The sequence below is a fragment of the Pleurodeles waltl genome, chromosome 5, assembly GCF_031143425.1.
Source record: "Pleurodeles waltl isolate 20211129_DDA chromosome 5, aPleWal1.hap1.20221129, whole genome shotgun sequence".
NCBI classification, from domain to species: domain Eukaryota; kingdom Metazoa; phylum Chordata; class Amphibia; order Caudata; family Salamandridae; genus Pleurodeles; species Pleurodeles waltl.
In genome coordinates, this window is record NC_090444.1 from 120,856,145 (window position 1) to 120,883,677 (window position 27,533).

Below are 27,533 nucleotides of genomic sequence, written 5' to 3' on the forward strand. Positions count from 1 at the left end.
GATAGATATGCCATAGTTATGATGGATTATTATTCAAAGTGGCCTGAAGTAGCATTTGTGAGGGAGGCGAAATCCGGCAATGTCATTGCATTTTGCGAGGAAATATTTAGAAGAGAAGGGTGTCCTGGGGAAATGGTTAGTGATAACGGACCACAATTTACTTCTAATGAGTTCTTGTGTTTTCTCAAAAAATGGGGAATTAAACATTGTAGGACACCTGTGTATCACCCCAGAGGGAATGGTATGGTGGAACGATTTAACTGTGTGCTAGGGGAAAGCATTCAGTTAGCTCTATATAATAATTTGTCATGGAAGTCTCAAGTCAGGGACATGTTGTGGAATTATAGAACTACACCACATAGTGTGACGGGTGAGACTCCGTTTGTGCTGATGAAGGGAAGGGTACCGTGCACTGTAGCTGTACCTGCGTGGATGAGTAGAGATGGAAAAAAAAAAATTAATAGTAAACAAATCAGGGATAGGGTGAAATCGTATCAACAACAGTTTGAGTCAAGACACAATGACAAAGTCAAGAGAGAGCAAATGGAGTACAAAAAAGGTGATTGGGTAAGAGTGATGGTAGGAAATTTAGCAAAAAAGGGAGTGTCCAAACTATCGGAGCCGAAATGTGTGTTGATGGCGAAGGGAAACTGCGTAAAGTTGTCAGATGGTAATTGGTGGAATGTGAGGAGGACAGTAAGGTGTTCAGAGATAGAAATAGGTGAGTGGATGAAAAGGAAAGAGGTGGAGAAGAGTGATTGGGTAAAAAAGGGTGAGTGTGAGAATTTAGTGAAAAGAGTCAGTGCAAGAAGGAAACTACCATCTAAGTTGTTGAAGGATTTTATTTGCAATTAGTAATGTATACTTACTTGTAATTGTTTCTGTTTATTGTAGTTTGTACGATTGGGGATGTGTTGTATTGTGTTTGGTATACCTAATGGAACCCGGCTGTCTCCCGGCAACACGAGGAGGGTTCGAAGAGGGAGAGGAGAGTCGTGGATGGCAGCCGGGCGGGGTCGTGATAATAAACTTACTTCGTGTCAAGAAACTCCACGTACATCGATTCTGTGTGGGAATACATTATAATCCCCATGTTAAAAAATATATAAATTAAGCAGCAATTTGTCAGAAGACACAGCCTGACAATTGGCCTTGGTAACTGAAGTGGAGCAAATGTGAGAGGATAAAATGGCAAGTATAGAATTTAAAGGCATATTTATTGCTTGGCCTTTCATGACCCACAAAAAATAATCTCATGACCCACCAGTGGTTCCTGGCCCACAGTTTGGTAAACAGTGTGTTAAAGGTATTTATGTAGCGCTATTCCTCCTCTGGGATAGCCTTGTATCACTTCCAGGCTGGTATTTCACTGTACAAAGTCAGAAGTCTGGCTGGATGTATCAGCTCTAACATCTGTATTTGTGGTTTTGCTGCTTTTTACCAAAGGTTATGTTTTACTAACTGACAGTTCAGTGGGTTATGGAGTTTAGTAGGTGTGACCCTTAGGTGTTAAGTGCTGTCCGATTAATATGGCTTTCCCACTTCTCTGCATGCTATCTGAGTGAATTAACTGTTGTTAGCAGTGTTGCTGAGAAGCCATTATATTCACCTACTCATCTGTCTTGAGCAGTGTTCGGCGGGTGTATGGAGTTCTGTTTTATGCAGGCTCTTAAAAGGTTGGCACTGGGAATATAACTAGGGTGTGATGACTGGTATACTGCCTTGTATTTTCAGTAGTGCTTCTTGTAAATCTGCAGATACCCAACTATACTGCATATCTGTGCTCGATGCTAGAGTAGTTCATATGTTTTGACAGAGAACGTGCTCTACAGAACTAAATTTGACAAGTATTGCCTAGCGCTTCAGGACTCCTCAATTCGTTTAGACTTTCAGGGGTAATACTGAGCCATGAATGACTCTGCTCCTAGTTTGTACGTCTTACATAAATGATCCTGACACGCATCAGTAGTGCCGTCAAGTTGTTCCATGCCATGGTTGACACATTCAACCAGTCTCAATTTTTGCTCAGCAGCTATTTGCCTTCTGGGACCTGCAGTTTTGCATGTGACGTGCACCTGACAAAAGCCACAGGACAGTTCAGGTATCAGACTTTAAATTGATCTACTTAGGAAGCAATGTGGTTGAAGGCCAGGATATTAGTGGCAATTAGGGAGAGGCCGCCAAATATAAAATAGTGCACAAATTACGTCACTAGCAAACTAATTAGACAAGTATTACCGAAGTAGATGGAACAATAACTAAATTACACAGAATTACACCACCTTGCAGAATTTCTTTAAGGGATTTCATTGAATACCCAATCAGCAGACAGGAAATACACACACAAAACACACTCGCTCTATGCACCGGAATGCAGAATGCTCCCAAAAGCACCAGGCATACAGAATTCAATTTAATCTACCTAAGCAGGATTACTCCCATGGCTTGGGACAGTCCTTGCACTGTGACTGTTTGTGTGGCTATTGTTTAGTGCAGTCCTTCTTGTTTTGAAGAATTCACTGCCACCTTTGATTCACTACTTAGATTGTGCACGTTTGTTCCAGGACCCAAAACAAGGATTTGCAATGGAATGGGTCTCGCATTTGCTCGACTTAGAGCCGTTAGTGTTGTAAAGTACTAACTGGACTTTTATTGCCACATAAAATGAAAATTAAAAGTAACACAGTTTTACATAAGCAAGCCGATTTAAAGTGCCACGCCATGAGTGTGAAGGAGCACACAAAATGAAACAGAAGTTCGCTCAAGTGATAAGTGTAAGCAAATGTGCAGCGAGATCGAGCTGCATAGGAAAGAAAAAGAAAAAGTAGTCCAGAAACCATGCAGAAAATATGTAGCCTGGTATGTTTCGAGTAGTTGGTCGGTGCGCTCAAGGAGGGTTAAACACCCGGAAAAGGCATGACCTATGCATGCCTTTCACATATAAAATCAAGCAATGTTTAAGGGTCCATACCTGAAATCTTGAAAATCCCACACCATTCCTATAGTACATAGGTTTGGGCTACTTCAGTGTTTGTACAATGCTTGGAAAAGGACAAATTCCGAGCATTACATGCAGTAGAGACAAAATGATTTCAGTGCACTGAAGTAGGAGACCTGACCTATACAGCATCACCTTCTGCATGTCTATATGGGCATCTAGCCCAGAACACCAACTTGTCAAGAAATGATCCTTTTTCTTATGAAAGAAGTGGGGCAGTGAGGGCTGTGGGATGATATGTGTATATTCAGGTCTTTCTATAGCGCAAACCTATCTGGCTACCAATGGAATGCTGGACAGGGGACAAGCCATAGTGGGCATGCCTGGTGTGGAGGTAGAGGACGGGGTGAGAAGGGAGTCTATCTGACGTAGTGCTCCTTGAAGAGATTGCATACGATTTCCTCTCTCATTTGCCAGCACATCTTTTCCCATACCTGAGAAAGTCATGAGATATGGCTGCATGAAATTATTTAATCTGCATGCCTCAAGCGTGCAGCTCAGGAAATGTAATGAGGACCATGGAAATCAGTAGCCGCTTCTTGGAGATGTTCAAGCGATGGAGCCCTGGTGGCTTTTAGCGCTTGGCTCACAGTGCAGGAGGGATCACTCGCCATCACTCCTCCAGTGCGTCTGTGGCACCTTTCTTCACAAATCCACAGAGAGACTTTAATAGTATACCATCCTCTAACCTCAGACTAAACACCGAGGTCAGGGGCTGCCTGACACGTGATCCATAGTGTCCATCATTTGTGTTAACAGTCATGTCAGTTATAGTGCAGGAAAGCCTGAAGAATGCGCTTACAAACGGTGTTAGATTTGTGTAAAAAGACGGCCTTTGACAGCTAATCCACGTTACTCACTGGAAAAAAACCATCATTTTAGCGGTATGAATGTGGGCAGCACCATGCAGAATTGAAATAATACACAGCGTATGTCATTACCAAATTTCAATTACACGTGCTAATTACAAAAGTGTGTCTACGATCACAGCTCGTGCAGCAAAATTCTCATTACACGAGTCCTTGTTTGCTGTAGCACATTACATTTTACTTTTCAGAAACACAACTTTCTTCTGAAGTGTGAGGTTTCGGCTGCGCACTTTCTTCCCTTGTGTCTTTCTGTGGCAAGCGCCACGAGCACAATAATCAAGTGGTGAGTGTATGTTACATACGTGTATTTAACAAGGTGTCATTGTTTAGGACACTGTGCAATTCGAAGGCGAAGACAAACAACTTCAAGTTAAACGTTATTCACACAAGAAAAGTGACACAGGAAATCCTACGGTTGAGTGGATAATGCGTTTAAACCGCCTGAAGGTAGTGAAGGGTTCTGTCTCCATTGTGGTTCACAACTCGCATTCACAGTCCTAACACTATTAAAAGTGCATGTACTTTATAACAAGCTAAAGTGCCTCTCATTGTGTCCTCGTGCACAAAATAAAAGTGCTCTCGATGGAGTCTTGTCAGACAAGGCAGTGCACTGCACACCAGCACAGGGACCCGATGCTACACACGCATATCTGTTAGAAAGGGACACTGAAGGATAGAATAACAACTTCAATTTCAAGCAGCACACATCCAAGAGTGACACACTGTTGATAAATGAGAAAATGTGGTCAAACAAGCGGCGAATTAAATGCTGAGGAGACAGGAGGGTGCATTCAGTACTTAGTTTTGTCATGCAAACATCATGCAATATTAGAACATCCATCAAAACGTTGGATACCCCCTTACATGCACATAAGCAGGGTATCGATTACCGGTGCAGCGGCAGGCGAGGGGTCCACCTTCCGCTGCATCCCAATGCGAGTTAACACTGGAGAAGAGGCCTGCATTGGGGACCACCCTTCTGTGTCACGCACTCTGCACACATCCTTCCAATGAAAACGTGTTTTTTGTCTTATACTCCACTACAGCAGAGCCGCATCCAGTGGCCACACATTGAGGCCTGGCCTTTCCGGAGGTTGACAGTATCTGTGGAGGTCTGGATAGAGACAGCCTCAGATTGGAGGCCTCCTGATGACGAGGACAAGTCCTCGGACAGCAGGTCGAATATCTAAGCTGCACCGACCTACTTTTGCACTTTTAGAAAAACACAAAGTAGCGATGAACATAAGTTGCTGCAATTTAACGAAATGCTCTCAACATCATTTTCAAATGGAAGGAAAATGTGCTCCCCCAAAAGATCATAGGACCACCATGAAACCATACCTCAACCTGGTCCAGTTACATATCGAGAGGGAGATCGAACGTATGGAAACAGATGGTGAAAAACTGAAAAATTTGAAGATATGCACCCAGAGTCCCGGAAGAGGGACAGGCATGCGACGGCGGAGGTGCGAGAGCCACACCCACCCGGGAACACTCCAGCACAGTACCCACAGGTACATGAAGGGGCAGGAGATCCGAGACTCTGAGTACCCAGTGCCAGGTAAGAAAGGGCTACAGTCTCGCTCTCTTATTCTCCTGGGCCCTGCTGCCAGTCTCCGATGGACGCGGCCCAATATCTGCCCTTTCTGGCCCACCATCACCATACCAGCAGGGCCCGTGCGGTCGGTGGCTGGAAACTTGCTCTTCTGATGGTGGCGACTTCAATCCGCTCTGTCCCATCCCTCTCTGCACACCTGCAACCACTGCTGAGAAGCAGCAGCTGCTTGGCCATCAGTGTGGTAAACAAAAACAGCACGTGAACCCAGAAACTAGCTGCCGAGCCCACAGTGCACAGCTTACACCTCGGACACAAACAGTGGCAATGCCAATAGGTCCGGCGTTAAAGGAGTGTCCAATGCTTACGTGAAAAGTTGTAAGTAAATAGCATGTGAATGGGTAAGTATTTATGTGGAAGCAAAGAAACAAATAATATTGATTACGGTTAAAAGGTCGGGTGACAGTCTCCTCGTCATTGTTCTAGGACCATTCTTGGGATGTGAACCTCCCAAATATATCTGTATTGTGGGTTTGAGGTGCATCAGCCACAAGGGTCAGGGATTTCTTAATATCGCACAAAGACGTGAACTATCCATCGTGCTGAATGAATGAACTTGGTAATAGGTAACAATCGCTGTTGGACACCCTGTTTAAAAGGGCTGTTGGCAGGATGGTGAACGTTACAAGATAGCCACTATCTTTGCACAGCATCTATTTTGGTTTGCTTTAACCTTGTTAATGTCTGTGATGCAATTTAACAATCATTGGCTAAAGGCAAAAACATGGATGGGTCTGTGACAGTTCCAGGTTGGCAGCGGGTAGTGTTGGGGTTCACACCCTGCAACAGGGAGAGGAGGAGGATTGCAGGGCAAACAAACTTTGGGGATTATTACAACTTTGGAGGAGGTGTTAATTCGTAAAAATGGTAAAGTGAAGTAAAGTGACGGATATACCACCAGCAGTATTACGAGTCCATTATATCCTATGGAACTTGTAATACGACTGGTGGTATATCCGTCACTTTACCGTCACTTTTGGGACGGATTAACACCTCCTCCAAAGTTGTAATAACCCCCTTTATGTTTATGAAGGGATGGTGCTGCTTCTCGGAAGTTCAACTTTACAAAATGCCATGGACTGTTGATACCAACGTTGATGGACACACATGCAAGCCTATGCCAGCGGTCTCTAGTGGCTCAAAGGGACTGAACAAAAGCCCATTTCTATGTATGTATATGTGCATGTTGTGTGTGATAATATGACCTCTGTCTATGCAGGTGAGAACTAAAAACAGTTTCATTGACATGAAGCTAATGTCCATACTTTGGTATTGGCAGATGAAAATAAACTGGCAAAGTTTCAAAACTGTAGCAAAAGTTAAATGTGTTTTTCTCTGGTGGTCTAATAGTTTCCAAACTATCAGAGAAAGCTTTATAGACACCAGCTCACGGGTTTAAGTGGCAATAGCGCTTTCCCTCTTCCATCCATGACCACAGCCAAAGGTCCAGTTGCTGCTGGGTCTGTTTCTTGGATCATCCACATCCTTCTTCACGGACAAGTAGATCCCAAACAGCCAGGCTTCTTCTGTCGAGGCTTGGGTCCATGTAGTCTTCTCAGCACGCAAGAGGTCAATTCTCCTGGCACAGAGAACAGCTTTTCAGAGTCACAGATACAAGAGAAAGGCTCCACAGACCTCTCCAAGAAAACATGAATGATCCTAGCAGCAATCTTCTGATGTCTCCTAGTCCAAGCACCACTCTGCTTTGAGATTAGCTGAAAGATCATTTCATAAGGGTGACAAAGCAGTAATTGGCAGGATTTCTTAAATGTATAAAAGTTTTTTTTTTTTTTTTTAGTAGTTTGGTGCTTATAAAGCACATCTTTACCTTATGACATCAAGCCACTAGCTATACTGCGAGCCAGCTTTTAGGGCTGATACACCTTTACAGCTATTTGGAAAAAATGGCATGTCTTCTATCCTCAACTTCAATATGTTTATTTCTTGGCACATATTTAGGTGTTCGTGTTTTATGGGTAGCAGCAGCTAGAGAAAACGTTCTTCCTCCCATCATTATTCTTTTAGTCTTGGGAACATAGAATAAGATCTCAGGAAGTGCTTATTATAATTTCATGAAAAACCTTTTGATAAAGGTGTATCTCTGAGAACATAAAGTGCTTTGTTTATAAGAAACACATTTAACCAAGATTTCCTTTTTTACTGGGAGCCTGTATTATGACGCTAGTACAGCTGTGACATTTTAAATCAGTTGTAGCCTGTACAAACAGCTCTTTAGCAGATCTAAGTACAGTACATTAGAGAAGATAACTCTTCATCATATGAAAGCATATTGTGTGGCAGAGATTGAATTCTTTTTAACACCTGAAAAACAAAGAAACACGAGCTGATGACTACACAGATTTCTCGTGCCACAGACAACTGGAAATCTATATGGACGCTGAGGGTTTCAGCAGGATGACTCAGTTAGTGCATCCGAAGGTCGACTTACTGAAAATTAACCACACAATGTCTTGTTTCTCATGTCTACAAAATGGCACAAAGAAGCCTTGTCCTGTCCTCCCTCTCTAGCTTCTCCCAAAGCCAACCTTTGATCAAACAAAGCCACCCTATGATCAAAGCAACCTCATCCCTTCTAGGCAACCCTGCATTTTCCCTTCCAAGTCACAGGGCTTATGGGAATCTGCAACAGTCCAGCGGTTAAACAAGCACTGGCATAGCCAGCAGGTCTTGCCTTTGGGACTTTATTAGTGTTTAGCCATGCAGCACATTATCCTCGGTGCTGTGCCACCAGGGATTGAGGAGCCATACAATTGCTACACACTAGGTTATTCAGTCTGATTTAGGAATATAAGCAATAGGGCGTGGGAGCGGTTTCGGCATTGGCACTCCCTGTGCATAAGCGATTTGCTTTGTTTGGCCGAGGCAAAGGAGGTAACCTGTGTATTTATTGCAAAAAAAAAAAAAAAGAAACAGCTGTGAATGCCGTGCCTATTTCCAAAATAATAATCCCAGCAACAGAGCACGTTTGTTTCCGAAAGACAAAAGACATAACATTCCGAAAACCCAAACCAAGGCAATCAAAGTAACCTGTGTTTATAAACTAAAAATGCCACATGTGGTTGCAAACATCAGCTGTGCGTGTTTGCTTTTGGAAAGCCAACAAACACAACATTACAAAAATACGAGCCGAGCCAATCGAACAAAATACTGCGCAAAACTAACTTAAATGGCTAAAAGTGATATGGCACATGTAACAGGGCCAGCCACAATGGGAGGGAACAACACACCAAAAGGAGGGACAAAGTGCCACGATTTACCACTGAAAAGTAAGGAATTTAGAAAGGCACACAAAAGACGAATGAAAAGCGATGGGCGTGCTGAAAACCCACAGAGTAGATACAGCATGCCCCACCAGTGTAGTGGGAAAAGGAGGTGGCTAAATGGCAGAGCATAGGAGGGCCCTCTAAGAAATGCTTCATCCCTAAAGCAGAAGCAGCACTATGAGTAATCAAAATTGCAAGAGGGAGGTTAGGCATGAAGTTAGGTGATCAAGGAGAGAGATGCCTTAGTGTTTCCAGGATGCACTACTATATTTGGTTTGCTCTGTGGCTTGATGTCTGTAAGAAATGTGATTATTAAGGGGGTTAATTCCTGAAGGAATACTCCCAATCCTTATCAAAGTGAATTCTCCAAGGCACTAAATTAACCTGAACTCAACCACTAGCAGCTATGGCACAAAGCAGACCTGCTTAACTTAGGGCAATGTGTGAAGTTTGTATGCTAAAGTGTTTATGCAGTACCGAAACAGTAATGCAGTGAAAATGCAAAACAATAAAAATATTAAAACAAATTAAAAAAATAGAATAAAACCAAATCAACAAAATCACACCAAAATGACTAAAATTCATTAGGGGAACTGGAGGTATTAATTTTTAAAGGTTTAAATATTTTAAACTAGCGCTGAAAAGCACAAAGCTCTAGGGATAGTCAGTGGTTGTGGGAGACCGTGACCGAGGTGCAATTTGAGGCTGACCGTGCTGGAGTGCAGGACGGATACACCGACCAAGTTCGTCCTGCTCAAAGACTTACCTTTTGAGTTACTCTTTTAAGTCCTAACTTACCACAGGAGTACACTTCAAAAACTCACCAGTACCTTGAGGGAGGCACTTAGAAACTCACAGGGTGTCAGGCAGATGCCAACACAGCAGGGTCCAGTTGCTTGTGGTAAACTGGGTACTTCCAAGAAAAGGCCTATTGCACCTTGTTGCCTCCATTTAGCCACACGGGAAGCCATCCAACTGACCATTTGTGGTGCGGTTCCTATTATGAAATACGACTGCATGTTTGGGGCAGCAGAACTTTAGAATGTGGGGACTGAGTCCTTCCACACCATCAGAAACTGTTAGTTCGGTTCCTGGTTAGCTCGCAGTGCCTCACTTGAATCCCTAACCTTAGAGGGAGAAGGTGATTTGTGGCAACCAGAAACATGACACTTAAGACTCCCCAGCGAAGCTGTGGAAATAGATCTCACAATTTTGCCATATTACTCATGCATGCCAAGGCGAAAAAAACACAAAGAAGATATGTATATAGTTTTCAGTACATGTATTAAATCTAAAGTAATCTTATATCGAGAGAATGAGCTGCGATGAGTAGGCAGACGAAACAGTAAAGTAAATAGCATTATGAACTGTGAAAACAATGAACATTCCCATCATCTTTAGCTGATTCTAGAAAGTCTAGAGATTCCTACTCGGCCCTAATACCCTAAAAAGAGCATACTTTGGGTGTACCCTTAGGCCTGCCCAATCCAAGGGATTAGCCATAGCCTCATACCTGAAACTGGTGTCAGGAGTCTGCCTGTGTGACAAATGGCAATCCTCGTCAGGAGACTGGTGGATCAGCGCCAGCAAAGCTGCATTGTAGAGCACAGCTGTCCCAAGATGGTCCTGGATTGGAATGTCCCTTTGACCCTTCCAGCCAGTGAATTGCTTATATAATAAAACTTCACTGTGTTAGAAGATGCAGCTCTGACATGATGCTTTGTCTTGGTATTAGGAGCTGTCGCCTAAACTGGCAACACAGCTCTCAGAATATCTTGCTCTGTATGTAGCCTTGGACTGACCGTTCCTGATTAGTGTAAATAAACACAAGAGTCATGTACCCTGCCTTCTCAGAAAAGTATTGTGCAAATAATAATACTGCTAAAGCGTAATGTAGCTAAAATGTACAACATGTAAAATGTTCAATGCAAAAAGCTAAAAAAAAACAGGGAGAACCAATTTGGTCCAAGACGGACATCGCTACATCTTTGAGACAACTTCACTCTTCTTGGTACAAGAGGGCACAGGTTCAGTCCTTCAAGTCTCCCCTCACTTCACAGACAGCAGGCCCAGTTCTCTTCTGATCTTCTACGAGTCCAGAAAGTGTTCTTAAGTGGGTGCCTGGATAAGGAGTGGGGATTTATGCCTGGCACAAGCTAGTGATAGGGGTGGCCGCTGTCCCCTCTCTAACAATTGTGGTAAACGTTTCCAGGTTTTAACCTTTTTATAAAGTAGTTCCTCCAGACCTTACTGCTAACAGGCTCACAATTCAATGTGTCGGGCTAATGGAAGATGGTGAATGCCTCTGGCTACACTAAACTTGGCCTCTGAGAGGTAGGTGTAGGTGTGTGTAGGGGGTGTGTGTGTGTGTAGGGGGTGTGTGTAGGGTGTGTGTGTGTGTGTGTGTGTGTGTGTGTGCGTGTGCGTCCGTCCGTCCGTCCTACTATGGTAATTCTAGTGTCCTCTCACATCTAACACTAAAATCCAGTTTTAGGTAGGCACTATACCCACAATAAAACTAGAAAGAGAGGTCTTAATGGATAAAAGCAGTGTGCTCCAGCAACCAGATAACGGATATACAAGAATTGTCTAGGCATCCTATTCTTTCCCTTTCCCTGGCTTACGTAGACCTGCCAAGTATGATTTCACAGTGTGCTATCAAAAAGAGGCACACGGCCTGCATATTCTATGGCACCCAGAGGAGTCAGTTCTGCCCATTCAGGCCAGCCTGTTGTTGCTTCTGGGATGCATTTCACAGGTTTTTCACACCTATTCAATTCTAAACACTGGCTGAGAGAAGCTGGAGAGTCAAAGCAAACACACCGCCAAGAACTTCAGGAAGGGAAAAAGCAACATTCTAAAAGTTATTTTTCTTAATATTTATTAAAAGCCTGACTTCACCATTGAGTTGGATTTTTTAATAACTATTTAACATTTTAACTAACCAGATTTTTAATTATTTTCTAGCTGGTCCCATTCCACTTCCCAGTGTTTCTCTAAGGGATAGCCAGCCTTCCTAAAGTGAAAATAGCTTTAGGTGCTAGGCCCCTGTAGGACATGTTAAATTTCTACATGTCATACTTTTAAATACCATGCAACCTGTCTTGTGTGACTTGTTAATATTTAAAAGTGACACTTTGACCTGTTAAAATGGTTTATTTTGACAGGTCGAATTGCAGTTTTTACACTGCTACAGTGGTAGGGCTGAAGTCCTGTTTGGACTGCTGCTATAATGAACGGCACAACTGGTTCTACGCTAGTTCACTAGTAACGTTTAACATCCTGGAAGTGGGGCCCTTGGATTCATTTTGTACTATATACTAGGGACTTATAGGCAAGTTAAACTTATCAATTAGGAGTATTACAATTTAACTATGTTTAAAGACAGAGCATAGGCATTTTGCTACAGATTATCAGGGCTAAAGTGCACATAGTTTTAAAGGAAGCAACAAAAATAGGCACCACCAACGGTGAAAAATCCAGGGTGACCGTGAACAAATGGCATATTTCCTACACTGTTTTGCACTGATAAGCAAGATTGCAAAAAGATGGGTGGCCTATTATTAGACACAGGGCTGAACAATCAAAATGAGTTCAACTTTAGTTCAAGTTTGATTGGCCAGCTATGGGATAAGAGTTGGGTGAAATTCACTCCACAGTGAATTCTATGAGTATGGCATTCGAAACAGGGAGAGGGGTTAAATGCATCTGATAATACCACGAGCAGCTCCTGGCAAAACAAGCAACCATGGCCCTGTTTAAACAGCACATATTTAGCCATTTCAGCAAACTTGAGCAGCACCGCTGGCACACTAAGCAGCAGCTGTTTGCTAGTGCATAAGCAATTACTCTGGGCTAGCTCGGACATCGACTTATTGAATAGATATTATCAGCTGCACTCGCTCTGAAATATTGTAGCAGCAGCCGCCTATAGCTAAAAGCTCACTGGAATATTTATGCAACACTGCATACTGGAAGTACACTGGCATGTGAAGACAGACAACCGGGGTACAACATCATTACTGATGGTATTGAATTTTCAGGCCTAGAAACATTAATGGGCAAATTAATAGCACAGAAACAGTGAAGGCATTGTAAGTCCTGACACAGTATCTAAACCTGTTGATATTTTGACTGCCACACAATTTTCAATATCAAAAAACAAAGTAACGGATGGAATGTCTGAATTAATCTTAACCACTGGCGATCACTCAAGGCTGCATCCCAATCCATTGTTCTTCGCCTGCCATGTCACCTCAGTTTGGGCCTAGACATATGCAAAATCAGACTTGACCCTGCTCCAAAAGTAACAGCCCAAACTGTCAGGCGAGGTCCTCACCGGAACTGAAACAAAAGCAACCGTGGTACTGGTTTTTCCCTAGTGAGGGCTCATCAGGCCGGGTGGGTCCAAACTAAGGTGGCATGCTGTGCAAGACAACAATGGACTTCAATGCAGCCCAAGTAATTACCAGGGGGATGAGATTGATTCAAGTATCCCATCCATCACTTTTTTTTATAATTTAGTTTGTTGCTCTACGTGGGACGGGTATTCCTAGACATGGGTCCCGTAAACAAAGTCACTATAACCAAGCTATACCTGACTGAGGATCCCTAACTAGGGTGAAATCATCCTGGGCTGCTTGTGTTCTAGTTTAGGGAGGAGCTGGATTGCAGTTCGGGCTGACTATATCCACTTGAGCAGGGTCAAGACTGATTTGAATATAGCTTGGTCCAAACTGACGTGGCATGGTGTGCAAAACAATGGACTGGGATGCAGCATCAAGTAATTGGCAGAGGCTGAGATAATTCAAGCACTCCATTCATCACTTTTTGGTATACTTTAGTTTATACAATTTTCATCTGCATTTTGTTCATTCGGGAACACTGCATGGACTAGCACCTAGCACCTCTTCTGTGACATGTCTACTGTGCACATCTGCTATACAATTTTATTGAGGGGACATGCATTATTTTTTGATTTGACAAAATAATGCCCCTGCTTACTGTGATAAAAGCTGAAGTACTGCAATGGCCCATTTTTTCATACATACCTGTCAAACCTTTACCTTTAAAGCTAATATATTTATCAATGCAGTATGGGGGACTGCATTAAAATATGTTACAGGCCACAGCATGGAATCTTAACATTGCACTGTAGACACTCAAAACCTGCATTACGAATTAGGGTCATAATCTTAAGAGTTAAGTAATCTCTAATTGATCATGGATGCCTGTCTTAAGTATTTTAGTTACTTTAAACTAAACTCCAGCAGAGAAGGATTGAAGCAAATGTCACTGTGTAAAAACTGAAGTCCTATCACACTACACGTGTCAGAGACCAAAACATGACTTAGTGAGCATTCATCAGGGTTTGGAAAGAATGTTTACTTTCTCCCACATACATTGTATGAAGTAGGCAATATTACATGATAAGCTATCACCTGAACCCCACAAGTAAACCTGTCACTGTCCACCAGCAGTCACTTAAAATGCATAAGCTCAGAAGAAAGGCAAGCCACTTATTCAACTTCACTAGTACAACCTCCTGTAACTGACAGATACAGCCAGACCCACAGAATTTCAATTTGCTGGAAGCACTAGGACCAATAGGTCTTCAGTGTGCACCACATATTCCTCTCCTTATGTAGCATGGAACTCTTCCCAGCCTATACTGACAGCACTTGCACTGATCCATCTTTCACATTCAACATCAACACCTTCTTCCTTAACACATCCCCCCCAACCCAGCTGTAAATAGCTTCTCTGCGCATTCCAAAAAGGAAGAAGTGGGTCTTCTCCATCCTTAGTTGGCAGCTTTGCACCACGCTCCTCAGGAGGCAGCCCACACAACTACCACACCTCATTTATAAGGAAATACATGCCCCACTGACCACAGCGTGCCTTTGTTGTGCTCGTTTCACAAACCCATCAAGATGCCTGCCCCTTTTCCCTCTTCCGTGGTGGCAACCCTACACTCTTTTTCACTCTTCCCTCTCTACAGCCTACCTCAACAAAGCAATAGAAATTCCCCAGTTTTTCATCTTTTCTCTCCACATGGCTGTCAAAATGTACCAATGCTTTTTGACTCCCAAACAGTGAACATTTCTTATTTAAGATTGTGTTGGAAGTTGCTGGATGACTTAACTAAACACAATCTGAGTAGTCATGATGCAGCACCCATGAAATAAAACCTAACAACCACTCAAATAATTCACCAATGAATACATATGTTCAACCTTAACTCTTACTTCTATCCCTCTGCCACATCCTTCAAAAGTTCCTCCCTCCCCTCTGTGGGCTTTGGTGTGAAAGACAGACTATGTACAAGAGAAAGCCATTCACTCTAAAACGTTTTCATGCCTTTCATTTTTATTCAATTTTCTTATTCCACCCTTTGTCCTGGGGTATTCCAAGCATCATAAGTGTTGAGCTGGGCAGTTTTCACTCACAAGAAGACCGAGGAGCGGGGCAGCTTAGAGCTGTCCACTTGCCATGTTCACAATCCTTCCTGGGATAGTGGTCCGTTTCACAATTATGAACAGGACCCTGAGGCACCCTTCACCTAGAGATGTTCTTCTCCTTCTGCATGTATCCACAGGAGATGGTAGACATGTGCAGCTGACAACTGTCTCTTTAACAATTATGAGCAGGACACTGGTCCCATTCCCAATCCCAGATTGAGATGCATGATGTGGTATGCAGAGGCAGCTGACAACTGCTTCAGAGTCCCTTGAACAACTGTGATTGGGGCACAGCTTTCTTTGAATTTGGAAAGAGGTTGGAAAGTTAATAGGGTGATATTGCCTCCCTTATCCATCACAGTCTAAAAAGTGTAGGAGAGAGATTCATCCATGGAGGTTGGGAGGAGGGCATAAAGTGCACTCTTCTCTCCCTGGACATTGTGCAAGGGTAGGTGGATCTAATAATTCTCAAATACATAGGCAAAACCAGGGAGAAAGCATTACTATCTACCTCCATGGCCTTGGTGATCGGGGTGCCTGAACGGGTAAGGGCACTAAACCATCACAAGCCCTTGAGGGGGATGAACAACAATACTCCCCATAATGGGGGTAGGAAAGCTGCTGTATTCCTCCACGGCTCCTCAGCTATGTGCCCCAATCCTTGGACACGGCCAGAAAGGCTGGGTAGAAGCCAATTTTGATATAAAGGTCTCCAAACGCACCCTGACAGGTTGGGGAGAGAGAGAGAACAATGCAAAGTGGGTGAGCCTTTAGCTTTCGAAAACATCTGGAGGATTTGTTTATGCCAAGGGAGCCTCTTTCCTTCATTTTTAAACGGTGTAACATGCTTACTTTTGATGACAAAAACATTTACCCTTAAATCCCTCTTTTGAGTTGCTGATCAAATGGGGTAGAATAAAGATGGCTGGGGCTTCTAGCAATCAGGTGGTCTTTTTTGCCCATCATCTTTGCTTCATTTTAAGGATAACGGGACAATTCAGCCACTCAAAAGCCTTGTTTCATATTTATGGACCGTCTGTGTCTTCACAAACGGCGAAAACGATCTAAACATAACCCTCGCATGAGCACTACACAGTGACATTTTCTTTAATTTCTCCATAACTGTTAACGAAAGTGCACCAAAGCAGCAAAAAGCAACAGATGGGGGTTAAGTTCTCCATGGAGGCTTCCATCGGAAATTGTGCTTTTTAGGTGGCCTATCCCAAACATCTTAGGCTCCCCAGCTTCGAAAATTTTGCACCAAATTTGGCAATATCTAAGTGATTATCCTAGGTTTTTGCTTTTGTAAACTTTGGTGCAAATTGTTTATAAGTGGCAGAGTTGTAAGTGAAGCAAAATTGGCTTTCCTTATGTAACTAACATCTCGATTATAGGTACCAAGGCACATGTGGATGACTTTAGCACACTCAAAGTGTATTTGAATATCTGTCACCACGGAAAAAGGTCTCCATTCCTTTGACCATAAGAATGAAAATGAATTACTATCAGACCTGAAATGACGGCAATTTTCGATGACCCATGCTCCTCTCTGGCTATCCGTTCTGCCTCCTCCATCAACAGCATTCCAAAACCCTTTAGAAAAAGTGTAAGAGAAAAAATAATATTGTCAGATTGCAAGCACGACATGGGTAAACATCCCAGTGCATGGACACACCTGTTACACACTCTGCTGTCAAACTTTGCAAAATAACAGCAATATAAGACAAATGAGGACATCTGAAATTGCGCCCAGAAGTGCACTGCACATTTTGTCAATTACATTAAACCTTTAGGCTGGTACGTTACGCCTTGACGCCCTTTCAAAATGGCAGCCACCATTCACAGCAAGACATTAAAGGCCAGATGTAGCAAAGGTTTTTACCCATTCTGTGTCTATGGGAAAAAAGTGTTCGTACCTATGACCCTAATTTATTTACATTAGCATTGGTGCCAATCAGAACTAGCTCTCTGTACCCCAAACTCAAACATCAGCATGACCCCTTGGTCTCTTTTCCTGCCATTCAGTATTTGCTTCTCTTTCGCATACTTCATTTATACCGTTCAAATTTACAAAGTTTAATCAGATAATACAAACAACATATTCGTAACAAAGTACATACAGTATTAACAATGATTTTAACTAAAGGATCTACAAACTAGACCATAACCGCAACCTACTGTATTCAGGTTTTGTACCACAGAAGACCTCTGCTTTGTAGTCCTCATAACAAAATATTCCTATATTCTAGCATAATGTGCATGTTTAAGTTCTTATGGTAAAATGCACTTGTCAGATAAAACGCACACAGAAATCTCACAATAAAAATCAATGCGATATCTGTCGGCCCATTTTCTAATGTCTGATTGTTGTTTTAAACAACTTCTGGGGTAAAAACATCACTCATCAACAAAGAAAATAAATTCCAAAATACACAATTCCCAGAAGGAGAAAACGTTTTAAAGCAATCCTCAGATATTAGGAAACTTTAGAGCAGATGAAGAGTCACCTATCACAAAATAATCCGAGATGAAAAAGTCTACAGAAAAATTGAGAGGGAATTAGATATAATGAAATCTGATCTGACCCTCTATCTGGCAGGAGCGCTCACTATGCGGGCCCTGCACACTGAGCACCGTTTTTAGTTCCTTTGAACATTTGCAGCTCAAGCTTCATGAAATTGTGATTTCAATACAGGGATCAGCCAAAGTAATTTAAATAATGCCTACAAGGAAAAACATTTCAGTACTTACACTACCACAGAAGCATGGTCCTGGTGTCGGGTTATCCCTTAACTAATTATTGTTTCGAAGGCTTATTGGTAAAATCCTAGCCTGAATCATTCATCCCTCATCCATCATAGTCTGGGAAGTGAAGGAGAGAGAAACCTCCATGGAGAAGTGTTAGGAGCATTACTTCGAAATTTAGGCCCTAAATTGGATTTCCCTTATCTTCAAAATATGCAAAAGCCCTTCTACAGCTACTTGCCCCCTTAAAAAATAGGGCAGTTTAACTACTTCTTGTCATCTTTGGTAAGAGACTCTGGAATAATCCAACATGTAAGGAAGTCATTAAAGGATAAGGTCCTAATTTGCACAGTTAAATGCAAAGCTTGTGCACCTGCCATGGCCCTCAAATCCTCTATTGCTTTGATGAAATGTGTACACCTAAAATCAGTTCAGATTCTCACTAAAGCTATAATAAAATACGGACTGCTAAAATAAAAACAAAATGAACAAATTACTTACCTTCGATAACAATTTCACCGGTAGAGAAGTATTTTATTTGCAGATCACTTACCTTAGAATTTCTCCCAGGGCGTCAGTCTGGATCCTTGCGCACCGTTATGTGGTGTTGGTTGACTCCACGTCCGTCGTTGGCATCGTGGTCGCCAGATAGGATGTTGTATATAGGCGCCATACCGGTGCGCTGCCTTCAGTTTCTTTTCACGACTTTGCACCACCTCTGGATGGAGATGCAATTCATGATCGGCCAGGCATTGACGGCTCAGTTCGTCCGCTCTGATGTTTAGAGAGCCTGCCAGATGTTGAACCTACAGGGATATGCTCTGATGTTCCAGCCGTGTCAAGAGGCGGAAAGCCTCCTGACAAAGGGTCCACCACCCCACTCTGCTTGATGCAGTACCACATGGCGGTGGTGTTGTCATTGAACAACTGCACCACTTTCCTCTTGAGAGAAGGAAGGAATGCTTTCAATGCTAGTACGATCACCTTGAGCTCCAAACTGTTGATATGGAGCTCAGACTCTGCCAGAGACCAGAGGCCTCTGACCTCCGCCTCTCCCATGTGGCCGCCCCATCCCAGGAGTGACGCAACTGTCACTACAGTTGCATCTGGTTGGGGAAGGGAGAGGGATCTGCCTCTGACCCAATCGCGGTTCAAAAGCCACCACGGTAGGTCTTGGGCAGTCCCCTCCAAGATCTGGACCATGTCAGAGAGCTTCCCCTGATGCTGCACCCACTGAAACTTCAGGTCTTACTGCAGAACCTGCATATGACACCTGGCATGAGTCACCAGCAAGATTCAGGAAGCCATGAGGTCCAGCAGCCTCAGAGTCAATCTCACCGAAGTCCAGGATAGACACTGAAACATCTGTATCATAGCCTGAATGTCCTGGACTCGCCGCTCGGAAGGATAGGCCTGACACTTCACTGTGTCCAGAACAGCTCTGATGAAAGGGAGCATCTGAAAAAGAGTCAGGTGTGATTTCTGAATATTTATAGTGAACCCCAGCGAATGCAGGCGGTCCACCGTAGTCTGGAGGTGGGAGACGACAGCCTGGGCCGAGCCACCTTTAACATCCAGTTGTCGAGGTATGGGAAGACTGAAGCCCCTAACCTGCACAGATGAGCTGCGACCACTGCCATCACTTTGGTGAACATCAGAGGGGCGCTGGTAAGGCCCAAGTGGAGCACAATAAATTGAACATGCTCGTGACCTACCACAAACTGAAAGTAACGTCTGTGGGCGGGCATGACAGGAATATGGAAATAAGCGTCCTGCAAGTTCAATGCTATAATCCAGTCTCCTGGCTCCAGGACAGATAGGACCTGAGCCAGAGAGAGCATTTTGAACTTCTTCCTGAGGAAGAGATTGAGTGAGCGGAGGTCGAGGATAGGGCTGAGGCCCTTGTCCTTTTTGGGCACCAGAAAGAAGCAGGAATAACCACCACGACCTACTTCTGGCATAGGGACCCTCTATGTGGCTCCATTGGCCAAAAGAGCCGTACCCTCCTCAAGGAGAAGTGCCAGGTGATCCTCTGTCATCCGATCATAGGATGGTGGCATGAGGTAGGGGGTAGCCTCGAAAGGGAGGGAGTAGCCCCTTCTGACAATTTGCTAAACCCACCTGTCTCACTGTGTTCCATCAGGGAAGGTGATGGCAAATCCTGCTGCCGACAGGTCCCTGCTGGGGAAGCACCAGACTAGGACGGTTTGGAGGCTGCAGCTGAGGAATGGAGGCGGTGGACTGGCTAGACTGGTGGCTTCCTGATCCACGCAAATGCTGGATTCCACGTCCCTGGCCACACGAAGGCTGAGCAGCATGTGCGACATGCTGACTGGTGGGGAATGGACGTGGCCAGGCGCCCCTTCCATAGCCATGAAAGGGGTGAAAAACAGAAGGAGGGGGCGAGTCACCGCAGCGAGGCCAAGTGACCGGGCACTAGACTGGGACTCCTTAAAGCGCTTGAGCACCGAGTCTGCTTTGTCCCCGATGAGACAGGTGCCATCGAAGGGCATGCCCATCAAAGTAGATTGGACATCACCTGGAAAGCTGGATGTTAGTCATCAGGCTTGGGGCCTCAAGGCCACCGTCAAAGCAACAGAGAGTTGGTAGCATCCAGCCCACATCTCATTGTGAACTTGGCTGTGTCTGTCCCATCAGCAACAGCCTGGAAGAGACGGACCCGGACCTGATCCAGGACCTGTCGCAGCACTTGCAGGACCATGTCCCATAAAGTATGGGTGTAACAGCCCAAAAGGAATGCGGTGTTCACAGACCGCAATGCCACGCTTGAGGAAGAAAAGAGTTTCTTCCCAAGGTGGTCCAGCTCTTTGATTCCCTATACAGAGGGGGGGAAGGGAACGTGCCATGGGACGTAGAGGCTTGGATGACCAAGCTCTCTGGGGTAGAGTGTTGGGTCAGGAAAGCTGGATCGTTAGGCACAGGCCTATGGAGGTGGGCTATTGTCCTGTACACAGGGGCCCCTGTGCTGGGTTTGAACCAGGTCCCCAGTGGGACATCCGTGAGGGCTTCACCAAAGGGCAAAAATGATTCTGACTTGGAAGCTCTAGGCAGAAGCACCTCAGTCAGGAGATTGGGCCTGACAGCCATGAAGGCAGCTCGAGGCCTCGGATCTCGGACATTCTCCGCACAAACACTGAGTAAGAAGCCCCCTCCTCCATAGCCATGGTAGGGGGAGAAAGCATGCCAGCATCAGGGGAGGTATCCAACCGCTGGCTTCACCCAGTTCCTGAGCCCAGTCCATAGGGTCTTCAAGCTGGAATTCTAAAGGGTCCATACTCACACTGAACTCATACTCATAAGAATGAGGATCAGAATCTGATTTAGGGAATAAGGTCCCCGCCGAAGTCAGAATCTGAGTCGAGTGACACCGCTCCGTGTCAGAGTTGGCGATGAGTACAGCATCAACTATGCCTGCATGCCCAGGCGATGTCAGGAGCGTCGACGCCTGGACCGTTGTTGGGGAAGGTTGCAATGGTACAACTGATGCCAGTTCAGGTCTGGAAGTGGATCCCTGGGTGCCCCTCGGAGCAGATGCCAGAGCTGCCGGCATGGAACCCAAAGGGGCCCCCTTCCAACTCTGCAAGGCCCAAAGGCTCCCTGACAGGGCCAGACTGCCCAAAGATGAGGCACATGGCCTCGTAAAAAATGTTTAATTGGGCAGGGGTGGCTCTGGCTCCAGGTAACTTGGGGAGGCGCAGAATCCACCCAGAAATAGGCCCCGAAGACGGAGGCCTAAAGCGAGGATGCTCCTTCTCCCGTGTTGTGTCTTTCGAACGATGGGGTGAAGTCGAAGAACACTTGTGCTTCTTCTTATCCGAATGTCCAGACAATTTCAAATGAGATGAGGAGTGGTGGTGATGGCTCTGCGAGTGGTCTCGGAATCTTCCTCTCGATGGGGACTGATGCTGAGACGGGCGGCGGACCACGAGCAGCTTTAGGGACAGCTCCCAAAAGACTTTGGGTTTATGGCCTAGCAGTCGGAGCACGACATTGGGTCGTTGTCGCGCTCCAAGCACCACGACACACCAGGTGCAGATCCGTCACTGAACTCATGCGGTGGGCAGGAGTCGCAGGGCTTGAAGCCGGTCTTCCTTGACGACATCTCACCGCTCCAAAAGTAAAAAAAACTTTGACAAACAGTCGAAAGGCCAGTCAAAAAGCGACTGTAAGGGTACCTCTCCCCTAATCTGCGTGTAGACTGCCGCGGAAAGAAAAGGACTAACGTCAGCGAGCTGGGGTGGCACCTATATAGAACCAGCGACGTCATATCTGGCAACCACGATGCCAACAAGGGACGCGGAGTCGACAGACGCCACCTAACGGTACACAAGGGTACTGTTTGAAGAAAAATCTTCTGATCCATACTTACACCTGGGGAAAAGTCTAACATCAGGAATCTGCAACTAGAAGTCTCTATCAGATATTGGCCATATATAAATATCTCTTACCACAAATGTCAGCCTATATTAAACTCCTAATTGCAACCAGCCTCATTTATTATTTATTATATGATTGGGATAATATACTATTGTAATTCCAGTTCCAGGAGTAGGTCCCAGGCCAAGCTCACCCTGTGCTGCTCCATCACTCTTGCTCCTGTCTTCTCCTTGCTTTCCCCCCACTTTTTCAAGTGCCATCTCCTTGCTTTTCCCTCGTTGTAACTGCTTTCTCCTTGCTTTTTCTCCCGTTTTTTGTGTGTCTTCTCCATGTTTTTCTCTCATTCTCACCTCCTCCTTGATTTCCCCCAGTTTTTAGGTATCTTGTCCTTGTTTTTCCCTCGTTCTCAGTACTTTCTCCTTGCTTTTTCAGCCATTTTTTGTGTGCCTTCTCCATGCTTTTCCCTCGTTTTCACTTTCTTCTGGCTTTTCCCCACCCGTTTTTGTGCTGTCCCCTTGCTTTTCCCTCATTCTCAACACTTTCTCCTTGCTATTCCGCCATTTTTTGTGTGCCTTCTCCTTGCTTTTCCCTTTTTCTCATTACTTTTTTTCTTTGCTTTTACCACTGATTTTTTATGTGCCTTCTCCTTGCCTTTCCCTCATTCCCACTGCTTTCTCCTTGCTTTTTCCGCCTATTGCCACTCCCGCATGCCACCCATTATTTCTCACCTTCCAGTACCCCTCCATCCTCCCAAGACCTACTTATTGGAGGCCACAGCGTGACCTCATTGAGCAGGTCACAGGCAAAGCTCTCCCCATACTGCTGCATTACTCTTGCATCTGTCTTCAGCTTGCTTTTTCTCCCGTTTTTTGAGTGCCTTCTTCTTGCTTTTCCCTCGTTCTCACTGCTTTCTCCTTGCTTTTCTCCTCGTTTTTTGTGTGCCTTCGCCTTACTTTTCCCTGGTTTTCACTTCTTTCTCCTTGCTTTTTCCCCCGTTTTGTGTGTACCTTCTCCTTGCTTTTTCCTCATTTTCACTGCTTTATCTTTGCTTTTTCCCCTGTTTTTGTTCAGCCCCCTACGTAAACCCAGACGACTTCCATATTTCTGAAGGGCCCTCAAGACCTGACTGTTTAAATGAGCCACAGGGACCTGAAAGCATCTTAATGCCCTGTTGGGTGATTAGCCACGCTTTACAAATCCTGATTGATTGAGTTCTAGCATAATAGGGCGCTATTTGTGTCCGGAAGCTATTTTGGCAGGCAATGTTTTTTCATCTTTGTTTTTTCAATCTGTTTTCATATGCTGCTCACTGAGAAAAACGTGGATGACGAGAAACCACATGCTCAACACCCAGTAAGCCTATTCCGATTCTCCAAGTGAACGCAGGTTGTGTGTATATATATTTGGGGAACACTGATGAAAGACGACATTGATTTCTCTTCATAAATGCTCAACAACAATAGAATTATCACAAAGCTCTGCACCATTATTGGTAGCTGCTACTGACATCATCAACGCTGACAACTGCTGTAATTGGGCAGACTTCAAAGGCCATCAAAATTCTAGCAAACAAGTAAATAAATTGAACTGGGCTGATTTTGCCTTCGTCAGTAAGCGGAACCTAGATATGCAGTCTGCCATCTTGGAATGTTAAATGGTTTGCACAAGGTTACATTCGGGGAAGGCTGTCCAATGCAGCAAAACGGATATCCAGGTCTGTAACTGGATACCAATAAAGCAAAGCTTCAGCCTTAACACCATAGTGGTTTGCTTATTACAGAGATCTTATACCTGGGAAAATATTCATCTTGGACTGTTGAGTACGGTCAGAAACTGCAAAACCAATGCAGAAGTAGCACCTCAGAATCACTTGCTCTAACTGGACACTCAGAGTTAAGCTTCAACCTTAACATCATATGTTTGTCTGTCGCTCAGATCTTACATTTGGGAAAATATGCAGTCTTGGATTGTTGAATAATGACTAAGGCTACAAAACGGAAGACCATGAATCAAGTAATAGACATTGTTTGTTTGTAGATGGCCCCAGTCTCAGACAGATGACATTCTCTAGGGGACATAGAATGAGGTGGGGCTAACTGGGGCAAGCAGTCTGTTTTGGAAGGTTGAGCATGACTCAAGACAGGGCAGATTTGCAATTGTCCTGTATAATCCTGGTACAGGCACCAAGTCTCACTATTCTTCGATGGGATCTACGTTCTATAGACACATGGTACAGCTGATATCTCTCTTAGCGCCTCTACCTCTCTGTGCCATTCCAGAACGCGCAGTAGTCCAGCTCTGTGGTGTAGGGCCACTGCACATACCTAAAGTTTCCACAACCAGTGATTGTAGAACTATAAACTATTCAAGTCATCTTGCATGCATTATAAAGGATCAATTCAATTTTTTGAAAATGTCCATTCAGAGAAAAAAAATCGACCATTTTATCCGTAGCAATTTAGGGATATGTAACTATTCCCATTCATTCCACTTTGTAACATCACTCAAAACCTACAGAGCTGTGCGGTGCATAATGCGGAGATTGGGTAACATATTTGTTTTTCAACAACAACTAAAATTATCAAACAGTCATGAAGCTGAAAACGTCAAGCCTTTCCATTAATTTTTTTTCCAAATCATGAAAATGGTCTACCAGTTATAAATGTTTAATATTTAATACATGGAGAGGGCGGGTTGCATATCCACTGTATCAAGGTTATAATATGCTGAGTCAGTACTTTACTTAAGATACCTTCAGTGGGCAATGAAACCGAATGGCCACTCCAAAGAGACAAATATTATTATGCTCTGAATGATGGTTCGCTGTAGTGGCTGAATGAAAGCATGTAATTCGCAATCAGCTAAAGAACCAGCCTCATTAATGTGAGTCAAAGCAACAATTATAATGTGTAATTTAAAAGCAGGAAAGGTGCCCATGATAGGGTCCTTGCCCATCTTTACAGTTATATTATCCACTTGCTGATTGCTTTCTATGAGTTGTTAATGCTGCATCCGAGACACGGAAAATGACATATATATATGGTGTTCTAAAGAAAAAAAATTGAATCAGAAGATGAGACAAAAAGGAACCTCAGAATAATGTAACTTCTGAGTACGGTCTGTCTATGTGGCAAGCAATCAGATGGACATCATTACTACTGCACAAGGCAGTTGTTGTCAACAACTGTGTCTGTTGAGCAGGCCTTTCACACGTGTCATTATTCGAAAGCGTCTTCATATAGAAAAAGGCAGATTTAGGGCCTGATTCTAACTTTGGAGGACGGTGTTAAACCGTCCCAAAAGTGGCGGATATACCACCTACCGTATTACGAGTTCCATAGGATATAATGGACTCGTAATACGGTAGGTGGTATATCCGCCACTTTTGGGACGGTTTAACACCGTCCTCCAAAGTTAGAATCAGGCCCTATATCTGGTATTCCTAGACATAAAAACCTGTTTGTGTGATAGACTACCTCTTTTCACCAAATTTGCAGAGTATTAGATTGGCCTCCTCCTCAAGCACCAAGGCTGTGAGTTGTGGGGAATTATAAAGCTCTTTCTTGTTGCTGGATGTGTTCAGTATGTGTTAGGTATCCAATTTAAACCCCTAGGCGGTTTCTTTCACAGCTCTGTGCTGTAATTTGATTATTATGCATATGAAACTCACATCTTCTTGAAGAAGGGAAAGCCTGTTCAGTAAGGCACTGTATTACTCTGATGGTCCTAATAAAAGCTTGGATAATACAGAGCTGGGTCAAAAAACCCAAGTTACATCTATAATCTCTCCCCAAACTGATTGGGCAACTGGTTGCACCGGCACACGTAATAAAACTCACTCTCCACAGAACTGCAGTCGGAAACTTCTTTTTCTGTTTTAAAGCCAAACTCAAGACACATTTTGGGTCACTGCCTTAAGTCAACCTAGCTAGCTTGGGCCTAGAGTTAACTCTGATCTTATTCTTAGAATTACTTAGTACATCCTGTGGATGGTTTGCTGTGAATGGCGAGGAACAAAGGCACTCCCTTGCATGAAAAAAGGATATTTGTTTCATTAATTAAATTAGTTCCTGCCTGCAGTCCATACCTTACAAAACCAGTCCAGTTCTTACCCCTGGTGGTGCTAAGGCACAACTTCTCCAAAATGTAGTCACAGACATTATAGGCATGAATAGGACGGGTAGGCCTCAGGCGCTGAACACACCACACATCATGCACAAAATCAATTATTTAAAACAAGTGTTCTGGTGTTCAGACAGGAGTACTCAGGAGTGTCAGTAAGGAAACTTGAATGTAGGAGGCAAGGCAAGACTCTTAACAGAAAGTAACATGATAAAAACTACACTGCATGCACCCAGGAGCTGTGTAAGGAGCTGCATGGTGGTGGTTGGGGGGTTGGGGTGAGGGGGGTGTCGGCGAATGGATGTGATGGGGTTACACACAAACGGTACTTTATGGTAATCCTGAAGATGGAAGAACTGTGGTGATGACACCACTTAACTTGAGTCACTATAGGAAAATGGGATCACGTATTTAAATGTTGGAGACACCATGAGCTAGTTGGACGGAGGCGATCTTATTAGACTCAGCAGATAATTTTTTTTTATCTGGTTGTAGGATTTCAGAACCAGCCTACACGGGATGGATATGAGGGGAGACGTGCAAAAAGCAACTTGCAAAGCAAAAAGCTTCTTGACTGGAGCAGAATGGAAAGCCCATGCAAAGGGGACAGTACAGAATTTGTTAGGTACCAGAGGAAAGGAGTGTGATGGGAAATGAAAGGAATGTAAACTGTAAACACAACGGATGACATCAGTGAAGCCACAAGTGGGAGATGAACACAGTGAAGTAAGCAATAAAAAAATTGAGTTTCACTTGGCAAAATCCGTTTTGGACATTTTGTTGAATCATATGTCTTCTCTGAAACCCACGGTCTGCGGGAGCACGCTGGCCCTCTACTCTCTCATTAGATCGGTCTACACTTCGGACCTGTGTTTGGATGATGTTTCAGATCTCATTATGCAGTACTTGAGGTACTGTTCCTAGGCTGGGTAAGACAACTCAGGAAGAGAAGAGAGCGCGGCTCTCAGCCTCCAAAAGACAAACGCTCATTAGTGTGCAGCAAACCTTGATAATGGGCTTTGATGGGATGTCCTGTGCTGT

At 44.1% G+C, this 27,533-nt stretch overlaps 1 protein-coding gene across 2 annotated transcripts in view; it reads right to left on the bottom strand.

The window, feature by feature from the left end:
* ELP3 (elongator acetyltransferase complex subunit 3) overlaps nucleotides 1-27,533 on the bottom strand; it is a 709,210-nt gene that overhangs the window by 111,284 nt on the left and 570,393 nt on the right. For both annotated transcript variants that reach the window (XM_069233774.1, XM_069233775.1), the window contains one exon: nucleotides 16,739-16,820. In XM_069233774.1, coding sequence (XP_069089875.1) covers nucleotides 16,739-16,820 — 82 coding nt within the window. The remainder of the gene's footprint in view (nucleotides 1-16,738; nucleotides 16,821-27,533) is intronic.